Source organism: Glycine soja, chromosome 18 (genome assembly GCF_004193775.1).
Source record: "Glycine soja cultivar W05 chromosome 18, ASM419377v2, whole genome shotgun sequence".
Taxonomy (NCBI): domain Eukaryota; kingdom Viridiplantae; phylum Streptophyta; class Magnoliopsida; order Fabales; family Fabaceae; genus Glycine; species Glycine soja.
This window is the reverse complement of record NC_041019.1, coordinates 29,299,247-29,319,806: the sequence shown is the minus strand read 5'-3', so window position 1 is coordinate 29,319,806 and position 20,560 is coordinate 29,299,247. Positions and strand designations below refer to the sequence as shown.

At 33.7% G+C, this 20,560-nt stretch overlaps 1 protein-coding gene across 1 annotated transcript; it reads left to right on the top strand.

The window, feature by feature from the left end:
- Positions 1-15,592: 15,592 nt before the first annotated feature.
- Positions 15,593-19,556, top strand: LOC114397606 (expansin-A4-like). Its single transcript, XM_028359723.1, has 3 exons — positions 15,593-15,833; positions 16,858-17,176; positions 18,797-19,556. Exons 1-3 carry the CDS (start codon positions 15,686-15,688, stop codon positions 19,104-19,106), a joined length of 777 nt encoding a protein of 258 aa, XP_028215524.1. The 5' UTR covers positions 15,593-15,685; the 3' UTR covers positions 19,107-19,556.
- Positions 19,557-20,560: the final 1,004 nt, after the last annotated feature.

Genomic DNA, 20,560 nt, shown 5'->3' with positions numbered 1-20,560 from the left:
CTCAACTCACCAACATATAATCCATCTTGTCAATAAGACAGTCAGGAAACCTCCCTTCAACACTTGAACCAAATCCTAAGAAGGAGGATGTCAATGTTGTGATGACTATAAGCAAGAGGATTCAAGAAAACTTTGAGGAGAAGGAAGATTTTTCCCAAAAACTGCAGATGGCATCCTTATTGAGATGGACCAGGCACCTAGGAAAGTTGAGGTTCCTACTAATAGAAATCTAGTGGCAAGCAAAGAAGGGGTGAGAAGGAGGTACTGACACCTCTTCAGGTAAGTGTTCCCTTCCCTCAGAGATTGAAAGACCAGAGTGAGGATAGACAATTTGCTAGATTTGTTGAGATGCTTAATGATGCATATTAATATCTCATTCGCTGAGGCAATTGCTCAAATGCCAAAGTATGCCAAATATTTAAAAGAAATTCTTTCAAAATAAAGGAAAGTTGACTGACTTTGCTACAATTGGTCTCAACAAAGAATGCTTTGCTAGAGTTTTAAGGAAGTCCCTACCTAAGCTTAGTGATCTAGGAAGTTTTTTAGTCCCTTGTACCATTGGTAACTTACAAATAATAGAGTTTTATGTGACTTGGGTACTAGCATTAATCTAATGCCTTATTCTATCTATAAGAATTTGGAGTTACAAGAACTCCAACCCATTAACATTTCTCTTTTGCTAGTAGACAAGACTCGTACTTATCCGTGAGGAATTGTGGAAAATTTGTTGGTTAAAGTTGGGAAGTTCATTTTTCCAGCTAATTTTGTGATTCTAAATATGGAGGATGATGAAGAAATCCCAATTATTTTGGGACGACCCTTCACCTACATAGAAGGATTTTTGATTGATCTTTGACAAGGAAAAATAATTTAGAGGTTGGGTGATAAGGAGGAAGTGTTTAAAGTGTTTGATCCGGCAATTAACTCCTCTTCCTCCCCTACATGTAATTTTGTGCAAGCCACCAACAAGATGAAGACTATTGTGGCTAAGCCCCACCCAAGTGTGGGGAAAGATGACCTTCCAAGGAAGAAAGTCATTCCAAAATACCCTAGATGGAGTAAGAAAAAGGGAGATAGGATCACCATTCAAGCTCTTGATTATGGAGTAGATGATTATATTGGAGGATCAGTGCAAAAAGGGAAAATCACCTTGTTTGAGGGTGATTGATTTAAAACTCCATTATCACATGTCTGACTCGTGACGTTAAACAAACGCTTTTTCAGAGGCAACTCATGACTGGTATTCATTTATTTATGTTTTTCCACATGTTTTCTTTTTCACTAATAAGACAATCTGCCTATTAGTACTACACCCATTCATTCATTGTCAAACTCAAGAACGATCATGGTCAGTTGACCATGGCCCAGGTAGTTTTCGTCAATGTCGATAACAGTCATGGTCACACCACCATGGTCGTGGTCATTTTAAAAAAAAAATTAGTTCTAGTTTCATTTTATTTTTTTATTTATTTTAGTTTCAGCCTTTATTTTCATATGTATTTTAGTACTTAGCTAGTTTGTTTTAATTCAATCCTTCATTTTGTTTTTATTTTTTTCTTATTTAGATGCATTGAGGCCACTGCATGTTTTAAGTGTGGGGAGGGATATCATTGCTTCCCCAACTTTAAGCTCTTTGTGATATATGTGAATTCTTGCATTATTCTGGTTAATCACTGTGGTAAAAATTTATTGTTCTTGGGTTTAGAATTTTGTGTTTTTAATTATTCCCTTGATAAAAAAAATATATGTATTGGGGTTATTAGAGTTTTCTTTAGGAGGGAACATTAACATGTGTAAGTGTGCACTCTTCTTCGAGTTATCCTCATAAATGTGGGTATTAAGCTTTAATTCTTTTAGTGTGAGTGAATTGGTCATTTCATTAGCATTGTTCTAATCTCTGTTTTGACATGCATATCCTTGAATGAATTCTGAATTTTCTAAGAATTTAAGACTCTAATAGGCTTTCTTGAGACCTATGAATTATTTTGATTAGTTTATTCCTTAGTTGACCACTTTGAGCCTGAATGTTTATTTTTTGTTGATTGTTGAACCATATTGTGTGAATATTACTGGTGTGAGGAAAAAGGGAGAACCAAAACATATTACAAGTTGTGCCAATGCATAAATCCTAAGTCCTTATCTTAAGTGAAATAAAAGACAAAAAAGGGTTGATGAAAAAAAAAGAAAACAAAAACAAAAATGAGAAAAGAAAGAAAGAAAATATATATGAATTATTGTACCCCAAAGCAAATAAAAAGAGAGAAGGGAAAATGGATCAAAGCTTAAATAAAAAAATGCAAAAATAGGTACATGTTCCCCTAATTTCTGAGTGTTTCCATATAATTGAGTGGAGCCCTTTGATTAGCTTATTTTTTTCAGTATCTATCTTACATTACATGCATGGCCCCATTACAACCTAACATGTCTCACTTATTTGGAATTTTTGGATTTATTTGAGTTAAGTTGATTGATTTACAAAGTTTTGAATTTGATCATTGAATTTTGATCTTAATTGTTTGTCTATATAAAATTGTAAACACTAAGAGATGGTGAGTAGAGTGAATTTGAAGCTCTTTAAGATTGTTCGCATGCTAACTATAAGCTAATGGATTCCTGAGTAAAATTTTGATGCCCATTATATGAGTTTTTACTTGTTGAATAGATGGGAAATTTTGTTACATGAGTTTTGACTTAGGAAAATTTGTTTTGATTGGGAACTGGAATAATTGCATGATGATAGGCAATGCTCAAGATTGGGGTGAAAAACATGATGGAACTCACAAACCAAGAGGAGGTGAATTGGTTTTCAAAACAAAACAGACTTTTACAACCAAAGTTAAATTAATACTTAATCAATCACCCTTTACACAAGATCCTTTGTTAAAGTTCTTTCTTTCAAAAGATATTTTCTTTAACCTTTAGTAAATTGATTAAGACCAGAATGAGAAAGAAAGATAAGATCAAGAGAAAAAGTACACCACTTTTTATACTGGTTCACTCTCTATCTCTAGAGAAGCTAATCCAGTTATCTAATCCAAACCCGAGTTAGATTTTCACTATGCATATAGAATTCTTACAAGCAATCTCAGTTCCTACCCAGAAAAAGAGACTAAGGTACCCAACCCTAGAGTTTTCTATGAATAAGAGCCTAAGAGAAACCTACCCTTAGCCCAAACTAGAAAAATCTATTCTAGCATGTCTTGAGCAATTCATGCACAAACAAGTAATGTGTAAAACCACACAAAAAAAGTAGAGTCAAGGATAGACACAACCTAATCAATCCTTTACGCAAAAACCTTGCTTGACTAAATGAGGTGTCTTCTTGAACTCAAGAAAGTATAACAACTCACTTTTTACAAAAAGATCTTCATAATCAAAGATTAGAAGTTGTGAGTTATTGTTTCTAAGCACTTTTCTTCTCTTCTTTCTTTTCCTAATATCAGCACATGATTCCAACTCATTGAGAAGTAGTTTATAACTGTTAGAAGTTCGTTGAGATGTTATAAGAGAGAACACAAGGTGACTATTTATAGAGAAAATAATTATAACCGCTTATAATCGATTAAATCTACAATGTAATTGATTATTTCAATGAAGTAATCGATTATATTATCTTTTCAATCGTGGTCAACCAAGAGAGCCATAGTCAATTCATAATGGCCCAAGGCTTCCATGTCACTTTCGACCACGGCCGTAGTGTACCTTTTCATGAGATATCTTTAAGAAGCTATATATAGGTCTCTAGACTTTATAAAAAGGGATTTTTCAGTATTATTCTTGTCTTTTACGATTTTGAGAGAACCTTGAGGACTTTTGAGAGCTAAAGAGCATGGACAACACCGTTAGGATGGATCATGATCATCGTTCTTGACTATTGGTATGTCTATGTTTAATCTTTATAGGATTGTTAGTTTTTCTTTGATCATGAGTGGCTAGTTCCCTAGTCTAGGCGTTATGATGTAACTGTCCAAATGTACTTGTAAGACCCTAATTTCATCTGGGGACTATCATTCACTGATGTTTTGATTCTCGATAGCCGAATTGTGGTGTTCAACACCAGTTACCACACAAAGCAAAGGATCACTTAGTGTTTTGATCAAGAATACAAAAGGATACCAAGGAAGGGGGGCAAAAGGGTCTTTTTCTTAATTTTTCTAGACCCCAGCTCTCCCAGGCTAGCATCTGGCTCGCCTGGGCCATGGAATTACCTCCTGGCTAAGCAACCAGCTCGCCTTGCCTGGGCGAGCTTAAACCCCCCCCCCCCCAAGGTGACTATTTTCCTATAAATAGGCATGACGGTGGTGTTTTAAGGAGTTAGAAGGTTTAGCACTGAAGGGAATTAATAGAACTGAGAGAAAAGAAGAAGAAGAAGAAGAAGAAAGAAACAAGAGGAAACGAAGTCGAGACGTTACCAATTTGCAGCTGCGATTAGTCCCTACGTTGTTTCTTTTTCTGTGTTCTTCGTGCGGCAGTTGGTTAGTTTTACTTTTAACAATTGAACATGATTTATGTACCCTTAGGGGTCCCCCTTGTTATTATGTGCACATTCATCTCCTCCATCTATCATCTATAATATTATTTTTTTTGTAAAGTTTAATCTCAACCGATCACTAGTGTCGTAAAGTTGCCTTTAAAGAGATTGAAAGATAATAGACAAAATAGACAAAATAAAACCAACTCATAACTAAACTTAATTTCATCAAATATCACTTCAGATTGTTTCAAGGTCAAACGCCTTAAGCAACTCTTTGTTCTCAATTTAAATGAATATTTCAAAAGCATAAAACCAGCTCAACGCACAAACTTTCAGACTTAAAGAACTACATAGGTATGAATTCCTCATTGCACCTGAGGATACGTAGGAGCAAGGGCAACCCCCTTGTTGACCCCCCCAAAAAAAGGAAAAATAAATAATATTGAAGTCATGTTTTTTGCACACTCGATTAAAGGTTGTTGTCCCTTGTGACGGGCGCGTGGGGTGCTAATACCTTCCCTATTCATAAACAACTCATGAACCCTTCTTTTCAAAATTCGCAGACCTCTTTTAGGTTTTTCTAACATTTTCCTCGAATAAACGTTGGTGGCGACTTCACGCGTTTCCTCTCTAGGAGACGAACGCTTTGGCTTATTTGTTTTTGCTTTCGCCGTCCTATCGTGAGGTAGGTTGCAATAGTACTCCTCTTCCTGTTCTTAATGGAATCCCTCTTTGTTTTTATGTTAATTATTTCTCTTCCTTATTTTAATGTTTATTTGGAACTGGCCATTCTAATACTCAATCGATTGCATACTAGTGATCATCTGCATGTAATTGGTAGATCTAGGTAGAGAATGTTTTGTACCCAATTGCATGATCAAACTGTTTGGGTAATCTCAACCAGATTAGTTAACCTATAATTAATCATCCTTAGAATTAATCTTATCCTTTGACTTAAATTGATAGAACCATGATCATTCGGGTATTGATTTAAGGCTAAGAGCATCTTCTAACCTTGATCATAGCTTTAGTTGAATTTTGGAATTGGTAATTAACTGGAGAAGGAATTTCATTAGGACTAGGATTGAGGGAAAATTAGTACTAGTGAGTCATAACCCATGGTCATTTTTATCATAACTCAAACTCATCTTTATATTTGTTTATTTGCTTTATTATAAAAACCAAAACCACTAAAATATTTAAATCCTATTTTTAATCAATTCTACTATTAGTTTAATAAGTTTAACTAATTGGGAATACAATTGTTACTATTGCGTAGGGTGCATTTGCCCTTGTATGAGCCTAACATATTTTATGCATCAAGAGCCTTTATATGTCAACAATGATGTTGGTCTGAAGCCAAGTGTTGTGGGTCATATGGGTTACTAGCCACTAAGGACTACCACGACACCTCTAATTAATCCAAAATTGCTAGTCAAAACCATAAGGAAGTACTCAACTAAAACAAATGGAGATTCCAATGTAAAAGAAATTGTATCTAGAATGGGTGAACCGTATGATGCCTTTGCCGAAAACGTATTAGATGCCAGATCTCTCCACTTTTTCTGGTGAAGATGACAAATCAACTATGGAGCATATAGGTTGATTTATTGATCAAAGTGATGAAGCTAGTTAGAATGAAATTCAATGGTTGCAGCTTTTTCCCCTTTCTCTGACAACTGTAGCTTTTACTTGGTATTCAAATTTACCATCAAATTCAATACAAAACTGGGCAAACATGATGGAGAGGTGTTTCCTGTAACATCCCAATTTTCGTAAACTATATTAAAAATGATTGTTATTTATAAATAAATAGAATTTTAAAAAAAATGATGAGATTTTATAAATAAATAAGGAGATATAATTATTAATTAAAATAATGATTTGAGATAAAATAAAAAGGGTATTTTATTTATTTGTTTGATAGAAAATAAAATAAAGTTTGTTTTTATAAAATAATAAATGATAAATAAATAAATAGAGTAAATAATAGGTCGTAAATGACCCTAGCTATAAATAGCAACATGCTAGGTCAATTTTCAGACTGACTCCTCGGCCTCCTCTCCCTCACAATTTCGTTTTTTCTCTCTTCTCCCAAAACCCTCTCTTTTTCCCGTAGGCCACCTAACCTGTCTTAGAAAAATGACGATCTCGGAGTCATTCACCGTTGGATCGTCGTGAAATTTGAGCACCATGTTAGAAACCTAATTACAAGAATTCCCACCGTTGGGAATTTCGATAATATGTCCGATCTAAGAGAAATACCCCTCGCATTGTAGCATTTTCCTTTCCCGCAAAAACCCAGAGCTGTCTCGGTAAAACTACAATCTCGGTTTCGTTAACCGTTGGATTTTCATGAAATTTGGATATGTTGTTCGAAATTTAATTTCTCACGCTTTAACCGTTGGGATTTGCGAGATAATATTTGTGGAGGGACAAAAATAAATCGCATGAAGACAGTACAAGTGGAGGCTTCAATCGGAGCAGTTAGAAGAAAAAAATTGGAGGAATCTCAAGGAACCGCAAGAGATGCTGCTGCTATCGCTAGCTGAAGACACGTGAGCCCACTTAAAGGTAAAGGATGAGTTATTCACAATTGGGAACTAGTGAAAACATGTGTAGGGATCCTTAGAGATATCAATTGGAATGAGTTTTTGGGTATTTTTGCAATTTCATTTTATCCTTATAATTATTACAGTGAATTATATATGTTTGACAGACCAATTGTTGTGAAATTGATATGCTATTGTGTTGAGCGTGAACCCTATAAATTGAGTACTTTTTCTAATTAATATGAATTGATGAAATAAAGTAAAGAGAAATTTAGAGAGAGATATTGATTTTGTATTTTCTCTTTTTCTTGTTGTTTAGGTTTTTATATATAATTTAAAAAATTAATATCATAATTGAAACTGACCAAAGTGTTCATATAATTATTTAGAATTTGTGCATTGAAAGCTTACTTTGAAATTTGTGATTTAATATGATGTATGCTAGTTTATATATATAGAGGTAGTTATTTATATTAATAATTTATGTAAATAATATTATAGAGTGTTATAGTATGATTCCAAAAATTATTAAGTGTTGGAGTTTGAGAATATTGTGGTTAAATTTCATGAACATGTGTATGTTGTACCTTATGAATATCATTGGAAATGTTATGAGATGGTTGATGTGATGTTATGAGATGTTAAAGTGTGGACATGATATTCGATTGTGAATAAGTGGATGTGTTTAACACTTGATGTTACATTAATTATATCGTGAGCTATGAATTATACAATAACCCGACCAGTGTTTATGCGCAGTGTTAAAGAGAAAGTGTAGGTTCCTAGTTAGGAACCAGTGTTAAATTGTAGCGCAATTGTGTTAAACATGTTTGAAACATGAGTGTGAGGTCGTGGTATTGTATAATTCATGAGCAGTGCTTATAAATGAAATATGTGATGAATTGTGGAATAATATGTTGCCTTGAGATTATAATATTGTTATTGAGATTGAGTAAAAGGGTAAAGTAGAACAGGTGTTGAATTGTGAGATACGTGAAAACATGTGATGGTGGATTGTGACATTATGAGATGTGAAATTGTGAATGAGTTTTGGTTGTGAATAAGTGTGTGATTAACTCTTGATGTGACATTATGTGTGTTGTAAGCTGTGAATTGTACAATAACCCGACCAGTGTTATCTTGAGAAAAGTGTAAATGCGCAGTGTTAAAGAGAAAGTGTAGGTTCCTATTTAGGAACCAGTGTTAAATTGTAGCGCAATATGTTGTACGTGTTTAAGACACAAGTGTGAGGTTGTGAGTATTGTATAATTCACTAGCAATGTCTGTGCGCTAAAATGATTTTAGGGGTTGGACCTGAATCAGGAGGGAGAGGCCCTGACGGACTCTTCGGAGTGTAGGCCTTGGGGGTCACCGGGTTTGAGTGCTCCTTTAAGCCTATGCTGATCCCATATGGTTGGAGCATTCTCATAAAACATCGTGACCCTGACTAGTCTCCCTATGATCTTACTTAGTGAGAGTGACCTGACAAACCCATTGTGTGGTGTGTCTTGTTATGTACTCCTAAGCGCCTCAGGGTGGTTTTTCACTGACATGGTACCACATTGCATATAGGCTTGAGTCTTAGCATAACTGTCTCATGCGCTTGCTAATTGTTCATTATGAAATTGATGTGTTATTATGTCTTGATCGGAGTGTGTGATTCTTGTGTATTGTGATTGATGATTGAAAAGTGAATTTTGAATGACAAAGTGATGAAATAATGTGAGATATGCTAAGTAAATTGTATTTGGCTACTATATGTTGTTTTGTTTCTCTCTAGTAGTTAGGAATGTGATAACTCACTCCCGGTTTGTTGTTTGTGTTTGGATCCTGTGATGATCTTGAACCTTGTGTTCGGGGGAGCAGATGGCTAGGTGAAGTGCTTAAAGGAACCTTGTGCTGAAGGACGTCGGGACACAATGCTCTGATAGGATGTGACAGTGGGGCATAAGTTTTATATTAATTGCATAATGTTAGTCTATTTTATTTTATCTCACTGATTTAACAAAATATTTTTGTAAATTTTGACGGCCTTGTTTCGAGCCGAATATTTTTTTAATAAGTTTTAATTGATAATAGTGAAGTGAATGTGAACCTTTTACCCGTGTGAATTTGGTTATCGATATTTTTTATATATTTTATTTATTTATATGTCGGGGTAGAGGGTGTCACATTTCCATGATAGATTTTACAGGTCTCAACCTAAAGTAACTATTTCCAATTTGATGAATAAGAGGCAAATGGTTGACGAATCAGCAATAGACTTCATAGAAAAGCTTAGAAATGGTGGAAGTCATTGCTCAGTGTAGTTGCCAGAAGTGGAATATGCAGTCGTGTCATCTGGGAATATGCATGCTTAGCTAAAAGAAAAAGTGGTGGCTCAAGAATATGGTGACCTCAATCAATTAACTTCCAAGGCCAATCGGATAGCGCAATTCATACATGAGAAAGAATTGAGGAGAGTTAACAAAGGATGAGGATCCCATTTGATCTCATTAGTTAATGTTGATGAGGAATATGGGGAGGTTTTTGAAGAGGAAGCTGAGATCGTGGCTGCTGAGATATTACGGGGGAAACCTTATTCATGTCCAATGTTAAAGCTAGGGAAGAATAAAGGTATTGATGGCGATGAAATATTTGAGTATGACTTTGACGTATAAAAAGAGGATCAAATTTTTTTATCATTTGATAAAGGACTAGCAAATTTGAAAGAAGGGCACAAGATACCATCCCTGGAAGAGTTAAAGGAAAAAAATATTGCAAGTGGCATAATTGGTACAACCATTTTACGGCTAATTGCATTGTATTTCAACAAACTATATAGAGGGCTTTAAAATAAGGCCACTTTAAGCTAGGCGATAAGGGTGCAACCAAAATGGTAGTAGATACATATCCCTTCCTGAAACTATGGTGTCCTATGAGCAGCCTACCACCAAAAGAAAGAACATGAAGCAGGTATGGTAGCTAAAGACCAAAGGGAAACAGGAAACTAGAATGTCCTTAAGAAGAACTTTAGTGTTTGAGAGGTTGTAGTTGCCACCATCCATAAGAGGTATTTAGGTACCTCACTAGATTCGCCTAAGTATGTTTGATAGGTTGGAACCTCAAATAGAGGGCACCTTTAATGAGCCAACATATCAAATTACTTGTCCTAAGTTAGCTAATATGCGAAGAGCCATGAGGAGGAAGGAAGAATCCATGAAGTATAAGAAATTGAGGCAGCAAATCCAAGACAACATGGAGTTGACTCACGTGTCAGAAATTGATGATAGCCTAATCCCACGGAGCAAAAAAAGGATGGCTAAATTCAATGTCGAGATAAGAATGAAAACCTTGCGAATAACTATTGACAACAAGGGAAGGAGTACAACCAGGATGATTAAACCATTTACAAAAGCGAGAATATGAAAATGGTGCTTGAATAAAAAGGTGGTTTAGGAGAAAAAAAATCCACAACTTGGAGGATTAATTTGTACTCAGAAAAGGACACTGCAAATGACCAAGGTTGTGAATAAAATGAAGTAGACCTTATCCGTGATTGCATATCTTGTTAGGTCTGGACGATCTACTAAACTAGACAACCTACCACACCTTAGATTTTGATGTTTACAATAGTATAATTGTTGATAATCTAATAAGTTGATTTTAAGTGTACAAGACCAACTTTGTAAAAGGGCTTTATCGTTATTATATCAACACCTACAGTTCTAGTAAGTCACGTCTATGCTTAAAGTGGAAAACATTTTGTTAAGATATATCTGGCATCCAACGAGCTGTAAAATCAATCACGTCCACTTATTTTGAAAATTAGAGTTTATATATTGAGTGCTTTTATTACTTACGTCCACTTGTTATAAGTCACTTACATACTCATTTTATACTCTTATAAGTGACGTCTAATCGAGTACGAAAAGGCAATGTTAGCCAGAAAGGGAAGTGCACAATCTCCTTCTTTACGAAATTTAGTTATGCCTTGCTTTATTTGAATTTAAGGAAAGGAAAAAATAGAAGAGAATATAAGGAATTTACAGAATTTTCCTCCAGAGGTTGCTTTCGATGTAGAAGAGGAGCACATGTTGTTATTTGTATTTTTATTCCTTTCCTCTCCAATCAGAGCGTGTCACATCGCCTCACCTCCACATGTGAGACAACGATCATATCAAGACTCACCGCTAATCTTGTAATGGATCCTTCATTGAAGTCTATAAAAGGCAGTCCCTACTCAAAAATAGAACGTGAAAAATCATGGAAGAAACTAGCAAAATCTCTAAAATGAAACTCTACTAAATCACTGGATGATACACTTGAGATCATATTATCTATTCTTTGCTAAGAAAATTTATTTGTATTCAAGCTTATATTCTTTATTCACTCTTTGATTGTTATTGAATCGTTGTATTCATTCAAACTTTTGTTTGTGAAAGCCAAGAGTGACTTGGTGTTAAACAACACTTGTATGTTCTTAGATTTAGGTGGAGTCTAAGGATGTGCTAGAACTGACTACAAGAAAACTTGTATAGCCAGGAGTGGCAGGACAAAATTCTTGTTTGTAATCAAAATTTTGATTTGTGGAACCCTTTACAATTGCGTAAAGGAGAATTGGATGTAGCTCTGTTTGAGCGAACAAGTATAAACCAAGTGTTTCTACATCTCTCTCAAGAGGTTTTATTAAGTATTCTCTTAGCTTACTTTGTCACTATTTTCTCACCAAGTGTTTATCTGAAACCTTTTTGAAATTATTGCTTTACATTTACTGGATGATCAACCTCTATTTTCGTCAAACTTGTTTTTCCTTATCAGTGGACAACTCCAATGCATATATCTTTTTGAACTTGTCATAAATTATTCATTTACAAAAAAGTTATTGTATTTTATTAACACACTGTTCAACCCTCATTCTAGTGTGATTTGTGATATTTCAGATCTAAAAGCTAGGAGGCAAGGAGAGAATCCAATAAGTCTAGTAGTTTTTGCATTGGATCATACTTTCAACAAGCATCTGCTAGTCACAACAAAAAAAATCATTTGTTCAGTTGATTCAGCCAACTATCTCCAGCCGAAATGATGGATGCATGTGAGAAAATTGATCAAGCTTTAGAAGATAAGGGGAAAAAAAGTGTTGCTTTAGAAGAATTAATAGAATAAGAGTTGAAATAGATAGCAGACTCATTGCTGGAGGCGAATGAATGATGACAACTTGCTAGGTGCCAAAATCAATGTTATAAGCTTGATACCTAGTGAGTTTTGGGCCAGCTTGAGTCAAAACGAGAGATTAGATGGAGATGTATTGGAGAAGTAGAGGATGAGAAGTAAATTGTCATTACTTTTGTTCATCCTACACTAGAAATGACCAAGCACTTGAAGCCTTTGTATGTTAAAGCCTAGATAAATGGTAAAACGTTGTCCAGAGTATTTGTAGATGGAGGATCCATTTTTGAATATCATGTCGTTGATCACGTTGAAGAAGTTAGGTAAAAGGAAAGAGGAGTTAATTCCTATAAATATGAAAATGGCCAATTTTACTGGAGGTGCTACTCCAACATTAGGGATTTTGGTAGTTGAAATTACGGTTGGACCTAAAACCATGTATTCAACATTCTTCATTGTGTTCAGAGTTTGAATCAAGACTAAAATCATGGGATTCTGGATGAAATCAGTTGTGAATGTGAAGATCCCATGATCTAGGGAGTGGTTCCTGAAAAATCGGAACATGGGATATGCATCGCATGGTTGCTTAGTTGAAACATGAATTAACTAGTTGAATCAATTGAAAATGAAGGAGTCGTGTATGAACGTGGATAAACATGATTTAGATTAAGTTAGTTTAAATTTTACGGTATAAATAGTGGTTGCATAAACCTTTTGTGACCTTCAACAAAAACACAACCCATCAATGCAATTATTTTCCAGATTACCTTTGTCGATTTTATTGCTTTCTTTTGAATCCAGCTTTTTCTTTTAATCTGTTTACATTCTAGTTAAGATTCACCCTAAATCAAGTGGTTTCTTAAGTAACCTGAGAGCCTGCAAAAGGTCAAGAGGTAGATTTTCTCTCTTCACGACCAAATTGTTTGATTCAATTACTCAAATTTTGAAATCGTATTGAAGCAGTTATGTCTAAATCTGTTTCGACTAATCATTGAAATTGTGTACGAAAACAATAACATAATATATATATATATATATATATATATATATATATATATATATCAAAAAAGAGAGATGTTGTCATTAATTGTGGTATACATTTAGAAAACTATTGTAAAAATAATATAGAAATTATAATTATATAGTAAAACTAAATCATATTTTATGATAATAATCTTTTTATAATAATTAGCATGTCAATAATTGAATAGTCCCGTGAAAATTTAAGGTGATCTTTATATATTTTACTATTAGGGGGATTATTATTGTTTTTCTAAATCTTTATGGTTTGGGGCATATATATGGTTAATAATCTCAGCTAAATTATCGTTCTTCTCAATGCTTTTTAATTAAATGTCAAAAAATAAAACAAAAAAAATGCCTTAAGATTCACTATCTTTTTTTCTTTTGAGTGAATTACACATATCTTACTTGAGATGGAAAGAAATTAAACATATTTTCTCTTCTTTTGAAAAATATACCCATGTCTTCCTTAAAATTTAAGAAATTATATATGTTTTCTCTAAGGCTTAAGAAAATTATACACATATTTATTTTATTTTTAAAACCTATACATCTCCCTAAATATTATCTAAGCATTTGATAGTAGCAAGGCACTTGTGTTGATAATCTTGATTAAAAAAGACTAAAAAAGTGATGTAAAAAAGTTGAAAAATTTAACATTTTTTTACAACAACATACATGTAAGTTTGAATGTATCCAAATCTAGTTTCCGACAAAAAGTAATATTTAAATTTTGCGAGTACAAAAAAAAATAGACAAGTTTTGTTGCATTGGTAAATTTCAAACATTTTTATATTTTTTAGGACAAATATACATTTTATCTTTTTTAATCAAAATTATCAACGTATATGATTTGTTATTGTCAAATGTTTAGACGACATTCAGAAGATTTGTGTAGATTTTAAAAATAAAAGAAAAATATATATAATTTTTTTATATCTTGGAGAAATCATGTGTAAAATTTTACAAAATAAAAAAAAAACATGTATAATTTTCTTTAATCTAAATCATTGTAATTTACTCTTTTCTTTTTAATTGGTGCTTGGTCTATTCTTAGATGTTAGAAACTAGGTAGTTGGCACGGTTGATAGAATTCATCCGATGAATATCTTTGAGAACTTTCTAGAAAATATATTGGAGTCCAATTTTAGAGTTATCCCAATCCAATCCGTAAAGAACAAAAGCATCTTTACCGTTATTACTGATCCACCGGTGAAAAAGAAAGGCCAAGAATTAGAAAAAGAAATAATAAATGAATTTACTCCAATCCGTTACTTGATGTTTATTCCAAGTCAAAAAAGTTAGGATGGCAGATGTTCCAAACCACAACCAGTATATGTTTTAATAATATATTTATGAGAAATTATTGTTGGTTGTATATGGTTATTGTTCCGAGTAATTACATTATTGATGGCAGATGTTCCAAACCACAACCGGTATATGGTTATTGTTTTAATAATACATTTAAATTCTCTATTGAAATAATATTAGACAAATTTGTCTAGTGAGACACCCATAAATTGGTTGGTGATAAAAGATGAAAAAATTAAATTTAATTTTTAAATATAAAAAATATAATAAATTAATTTTGTAGATTGTTTAATGATAAATTAATCTCTAAATTTTATAATTGATTATTAAAAATATAATTTATTGTCAAAATAATTCTATAATATTATAATTTAATAATAAGTGATCTCATAAATTTAACATGATTAATTTATCATATTTTTATATATTTAAGGATTAAATTTGTATTTTTTATTTTTTAAAAATTAATTTGTCACCGTATTACACCTACAAATAAATTTGACTATTTATTTTAAATATAAATTAGGAGTTTAATTTTTATTTTGTTAAGAAAAAATGAGAAAAAACCTCCATGATATGAGCTGATTGGATATTAAGATTAATTTAACTGTAGACATCATTAAGCATGATTTCAGAATGAAGTGAAGAACTAATGATGAGTGTAATTTTGTAAACATTACTCCAAGATGCATATGCTCCATGTGCATTTACCTTTACCATTTTCTCTTGCATATTGAGCTTCAACTTGGCATACCCCTCCCTGACCTAGCAAAATCACCATTCACCATGAAGGAAGAACGCCCCCATGTGCAATGCACATGCACATCACTTCATGTTCCATTTAAAGGGTGGTCCAAACGTTTCTTAAAACGAAACAAATTTATTAGTAATTTACAATTATTATTGAAAGCAAAAGAAAAAGACCCTTTCACCCCGTCGCAAGAAAATAATTACTACTACATCACATCACAAAGTTATAGAGAGAGATATTGTTAAAAGAGAGAAGGATGCATTAATTGGAATGTAACTATTCCGGGACTATTGCAGATTCCCCCACACTGCTTTGCCTCACTCCATAAGTACCCCATTTACCCTTGCCCATTCGCATTCCCAACGAACCAACACAGCCTCACAAGTAACAAACTTATAACACACACTCTCTCTCTCTCTCTCTGCAATGGCTGGAATGGTTCCCCTTTGCATTGCATCATTGGTCACTCTTTTTGTTGCAACAAGTGCTAGAATTCCTGGGGTTTTCAATGGTGGTGCATGGCAGGGTGCCCACGCCACTTTCTACGGTGGAAATGATGCCTCTGGAACAATGGGTATGTACAAAATAAAAAAACAAACTCAAAAACCCTTATTACTCTTCTAACTTTTTTTTTTCAACCACCCTCTAACCCCAAACCATATTTCTCACCACATCACACTATTTCCCCCCTCAAATCTCACTATCTCAAACCGTTTTGTTACTTTTCAACCCAAACCAACCCTCTTTTTTCTGTTTTGAGCTCTTCCCACGAAAATGTCGCTGTTTTTATGGCCTCACAACATCAATTTTTCCTTAATCTGGCCAATTCTTCAAACCCATGTTCGGTTTCCCTGTCCCTTCAAAATGCATACCACTTTGTTCTACCATTACAAGTAAAATATCTCACCTTTCATTTTTACACACTCCCTGAAACCCCCTCACAATTATTTCAATTTCCTTGAACATGAAAATTTCGTTGTACTTATTTTGTTTGTTTTAATTCTTCAATTCATCGGGAACAACATCTAATTAATCTGAAGTTCAATCCAAGAGATAACAAAGCTTGATAAAAAAATTACTTTTGTTAACAATCAAATTGGGATACTACTAAATCTTAAGTTGAGCACATGTCATGTGACCTAAAACTTGGTTACTAAACCCATATTTCCCATATTTAGTCGAGTTATTGTTTCAAAATAATTTGCTTTATTTTGTCAATTTTTATTTTTAATATAATAAATACATGGTTAACTATGAGTCTATGACCATATTTGTCTAATTTCTATTAATTAACGAAAATACTCGACATGCATTTTTTTCCGCTCATTTTTGCTTCATTTTGTAATTTTCTCTCTCTACCTTTGCCTTTCTTTTTTCTTTTTATCCTTTTACTTATTTCACCCACAAATCCACAGTGTAAAACCAAATTTATGAGTGACTAGAGAGTCAAGTCTTGTATAAATTCATCCCAACCAAAAAATTTCTCTAAAAAATTAAAAGAAAATGTAAAACATCTACTTCCAGTTCAGCCTATGATAAAAGTTTCACTCACTTATCTGATATTGTTCTCCTTAATTTTTCTATTTAATTATTTATAGGTGGGGCATGTGGGTACGGGAACCTATACAGCCAAGGGTATGGCGTGAACACCGCGGCCTTGAGCACGGCGCTGTTCAACAACGGGTTGAGCTGCGGCGCGTGCTTCGAGATAAAGTGCGACCAAGATCCGAGGTGGTGCAACCCGGGAAGCCCTTCCATCGTCATCACCGCCACGAATTTTTGCCCTCCCAACTTTGCCCTTCCCAGCGACAACGGCGGCTGGTGCAACCCTCCTCGGCCCCACTTCGACCTCGCCATGCCCATGTTCCTCAAGATCGCTCAGTATAAAGCCGGCATCGTGCCCGTCAGTTACCGCCGGTGAGTATAGCAAAACTTCTTGCGTAGTGTAAATATTTTATTTGTAATATGTTTTTATTTACAAGGTGTTAAATGATTTTTTTTGTTTAATATTATTTTTATTGATGATTATGATATTTATAATAAAAAATATAGCATTTCTGAGAAATGGGAAAAGTAAAACGTCAGATCTTCATTACTGTTTTGTTTTAATTCCATGAGTACTAAAAGGATAATTGGTTATTAATTTTTATAAAAATTTGTTTTCATTACTGTTTTGTTTTAATGTCTTACGAAGCCTTTTACTTGTTAAATTTAATGATCTAATAATAATCTTTACAGTACTTGTTAATCAGATCTTCAAAATATTTATGAGATATATATTGCATTGAATTTATTTAAAAGTTTAAAATGTGAGATTTTGTTTATGAAAGGTTGAAGATGGGGTAAATATTTTTTGATAATATACATAAACATTATTGAGGGTTTACTGATAATTTTTGTTTTATTTTTTATTTTGAAGTCGGGATTGCTGTAGTTGTAGTCTCTTGTAAATTGTAATTATGATTTTACATTTGAGTTTTGGTATTTTCTCTATTTTGGAAACCGTGGTATAAAGTGGATTTAGTGGGATGCCTATAACAAACCGAACTTGCAGAGAAGATGAGGTTGAAGTTTTTTCATGTTGATTGTTCTCTTCCCAAATTCCTTGTTTTCTTGGCAAACAAACAAACGAAACCCTATCAGAATATAATCTGCAGCTTCGTCCATCGAATATATAGTTAAAGTCAATTTAATAAGATTATAATTTATACCCTTTCTTTTACTTTTTAAACAATACATAAATCTCTTTTAATTTGTATACTGCAGACATAGATCTTTCTGGTTAAATGTTGTGTTGATATAAGTCATTTCAAGTGTAAAATATGTAAAATTTTAATAAACGGGTAATATTTGACCTGTTAATTAACCCATTTGTATTCAAATGGTTACGGCTCCTTGATTTAAAATATGGCTTTTTATTTTTTATTTTTTGTTTTTAATTACATACTCAGTTACACGCAAATGGTAGATTCAAATGGTTACCTAACACTATTTATTTTCCAGTGGTAGATAGATTGCAAGAATTTACCAGTAGTGTACCTTTCCTCAATCTTCCAAATGGTTCAGGATTTGGGCTTTTAAGTCACAATGACTAAAATAACCTCAACATTCAACAAATCACCGACGCAGAATCATATTCTTCGTACGCCCGTGGAGAGTTCGCTGTAAAATCAACCAGAGAAAAATGTTTACCCTAAAAATGAGGGCACTGTTGCCTACGAATACACCTAGTCTGCGCCGATTTGTTGGGTCACAGTCACACCCACCACCCACACATCCTACCAAAAGTTTTTGGGGCTCCGTAAAATATTAAATTGCCAATAGCTCTCGGTCAAACCTTCAAGTTTTAACCGTCAACAGTGACTTATACTCTTCTGTTTTTTTTTTTTTAAATACTTATTGAGTAATTTTGAAGCTAAATAAGCTAATGTTATTTACTGTAATTTTTTAGTAATATTTTCAATTTATTGAATAATGATACCGGTATCCTCTTTTAAAATTATTTTATTAGTAAATTTTTTTGTTATTTGTGTACAGGGTTCCATGCAGAAAGGTCGGTGGAATCAGATTTACGATCAACGGTTTTCGTTACTTCAACTTGGTTCTAATCACCAACGTGGCGGGTGCAGGGGATATCGCGCGCGTGAGCGTTAAAGGTTCCAAAACCGGGTGGAACAGCATGAGCAGAAACTGGGGGCAAAATTGGCAATCAAACGCGAATTTAGTGGGCCAGGCCCTTTCCTTCAGAGTCACGGGCAGTGACAGACGCACCTCAACCTCTTGGAACGTGGCACCTTCTCATTGGAAGTTCGGCCAGACCTTCACGGGCAAGAATTTCCGCGTCTGAAAAAAATAACAAAATTTAAACATGGATGTTTGTTTTTGTAGTTGCGTTTTGGTTTTTTAGTTTTCCCGCGTTCAACTTTCCCTCTATTTTCCCGGGAAAGTTTGAAGCCGTGTTTTGGTTTAAGTGTGTAGTAGGGGACAGAAAGTAAGAGAAGGGTAGATAAGGTAAAATGAAAGTGACTTTACTATAAATGCTAGTAGTGGGTGTGAGTAGATGTTTCTACCACCTTTTGTTATTGGAGGGTGAATTTGTGTGATATTAATTATTACTAAAGTGTATTGGGTGTTGCTGGCAATATTTATTACCCAGCAATGCTTTTTGTTGACTTGGTGGGGGCTGAGGAGGCTGCAAGGTTCATGTAGCCCGCATCTCCTTTATTATGAACTAGAAACATTATATTATGTAATATCTTTCAGTTATAATGCATGCCACTTTAAAATTGGTGAATTATGTTTCGTGTTGATGTTGTTCCTGTATGGTTCTAGTTTGTTTAAGTTCTTGAAAGAAAACATAGAAAAATTCAAATGAAAACATACATGATTATTTAATTCTGGGTTGAATAACTTTCATATAAAAGGAACTTTCTTATTCTACTATGGGTTTACGGGTTATTCTATTACGGGAACTTAAAAATTTCCTAAAATTGAGGAAGTTGAGTTTGCCTGTAATTAGAGGTTACTTTCAATATTCAAGAATTATGGGCAGGCCCATCCATCCTTGACAACCGCACCACCTCACCATGGAATATTGATCAGCAAAAGGGAGATAGAGGGTGTCTGAAAGAGGCAAAAAAAGGAAGACAAAGGGAAGCTGGACTCAAAGATAAATACAGATTTTATGGTCTAAATGGTTCACTTAGGAGCTGCGGAAGTTGTTGGCCATCGCAGTTATGTCGGAGATGGTACCAAAAAGTAATTATTGAATTGCGGGTTGAATAATTTTCATAAAGTACCAACAAAATAAAAGAAATTTCTTATGTTACAAGGATGTGCTTGTTATTTTTTAGTTCCTAAACTTATCTTTCATCTATAATTTTAGTTATTGTGGTTTATTTCTACCGTTAAACATTGACATGGTGTACACATGTCCATTCTTTGTTGCCATATGTAAAAATCGATGACATGATATTTATATATTTATATTTTTAATCTCTAAACTTTCATAATTTTTAGTCCCTGAACTTGAACTTTTATTTGACTAACCAAGGTTCTTTAATTTTTTTTTTCCATCAGTGCTATTAGAAGCAAAAACATGAAAGATGTCTAATCCCTAAAATATCTAATAATTTTCCTAATAATAAAGATATTAAAATTTGATAGAATAATGAACTTGATTGACTCACGTAAGAAAAAACGTGTCAATGTAGGTATAGTAATTCTAACCTTAGATGCCAAAAGCATGTTTTAATTGAACCTGCGTCCAAAGCGCTAAAAAAAGGACTTTGTCCAATGCTT

Bases quoted from the DNA above. Each gene is read 5' to 3' on its own strand.
- LOC114397606 (XM_028359723.1), top strand. From the start codon at position 15,686: ATGGCTGGAATGGTTCCCCTTTGCATTGCATCATTGGTCACTCTTTTT. The intron at 15,834-16,857 runs GTATGTACAAAA...AATTATTTATAG, and splicing joins TGATGCCTCTGGAACAATGG to GTGGGGCATGTGGGTACGGG. The intron at 17,177-18,796 runs GTGAGTATAGCA...ATTTGTGTACAG, and splicing joins GTGCCCGTCAGTTACCGCCG to GGTTCCATGCAGAAAGGTCG.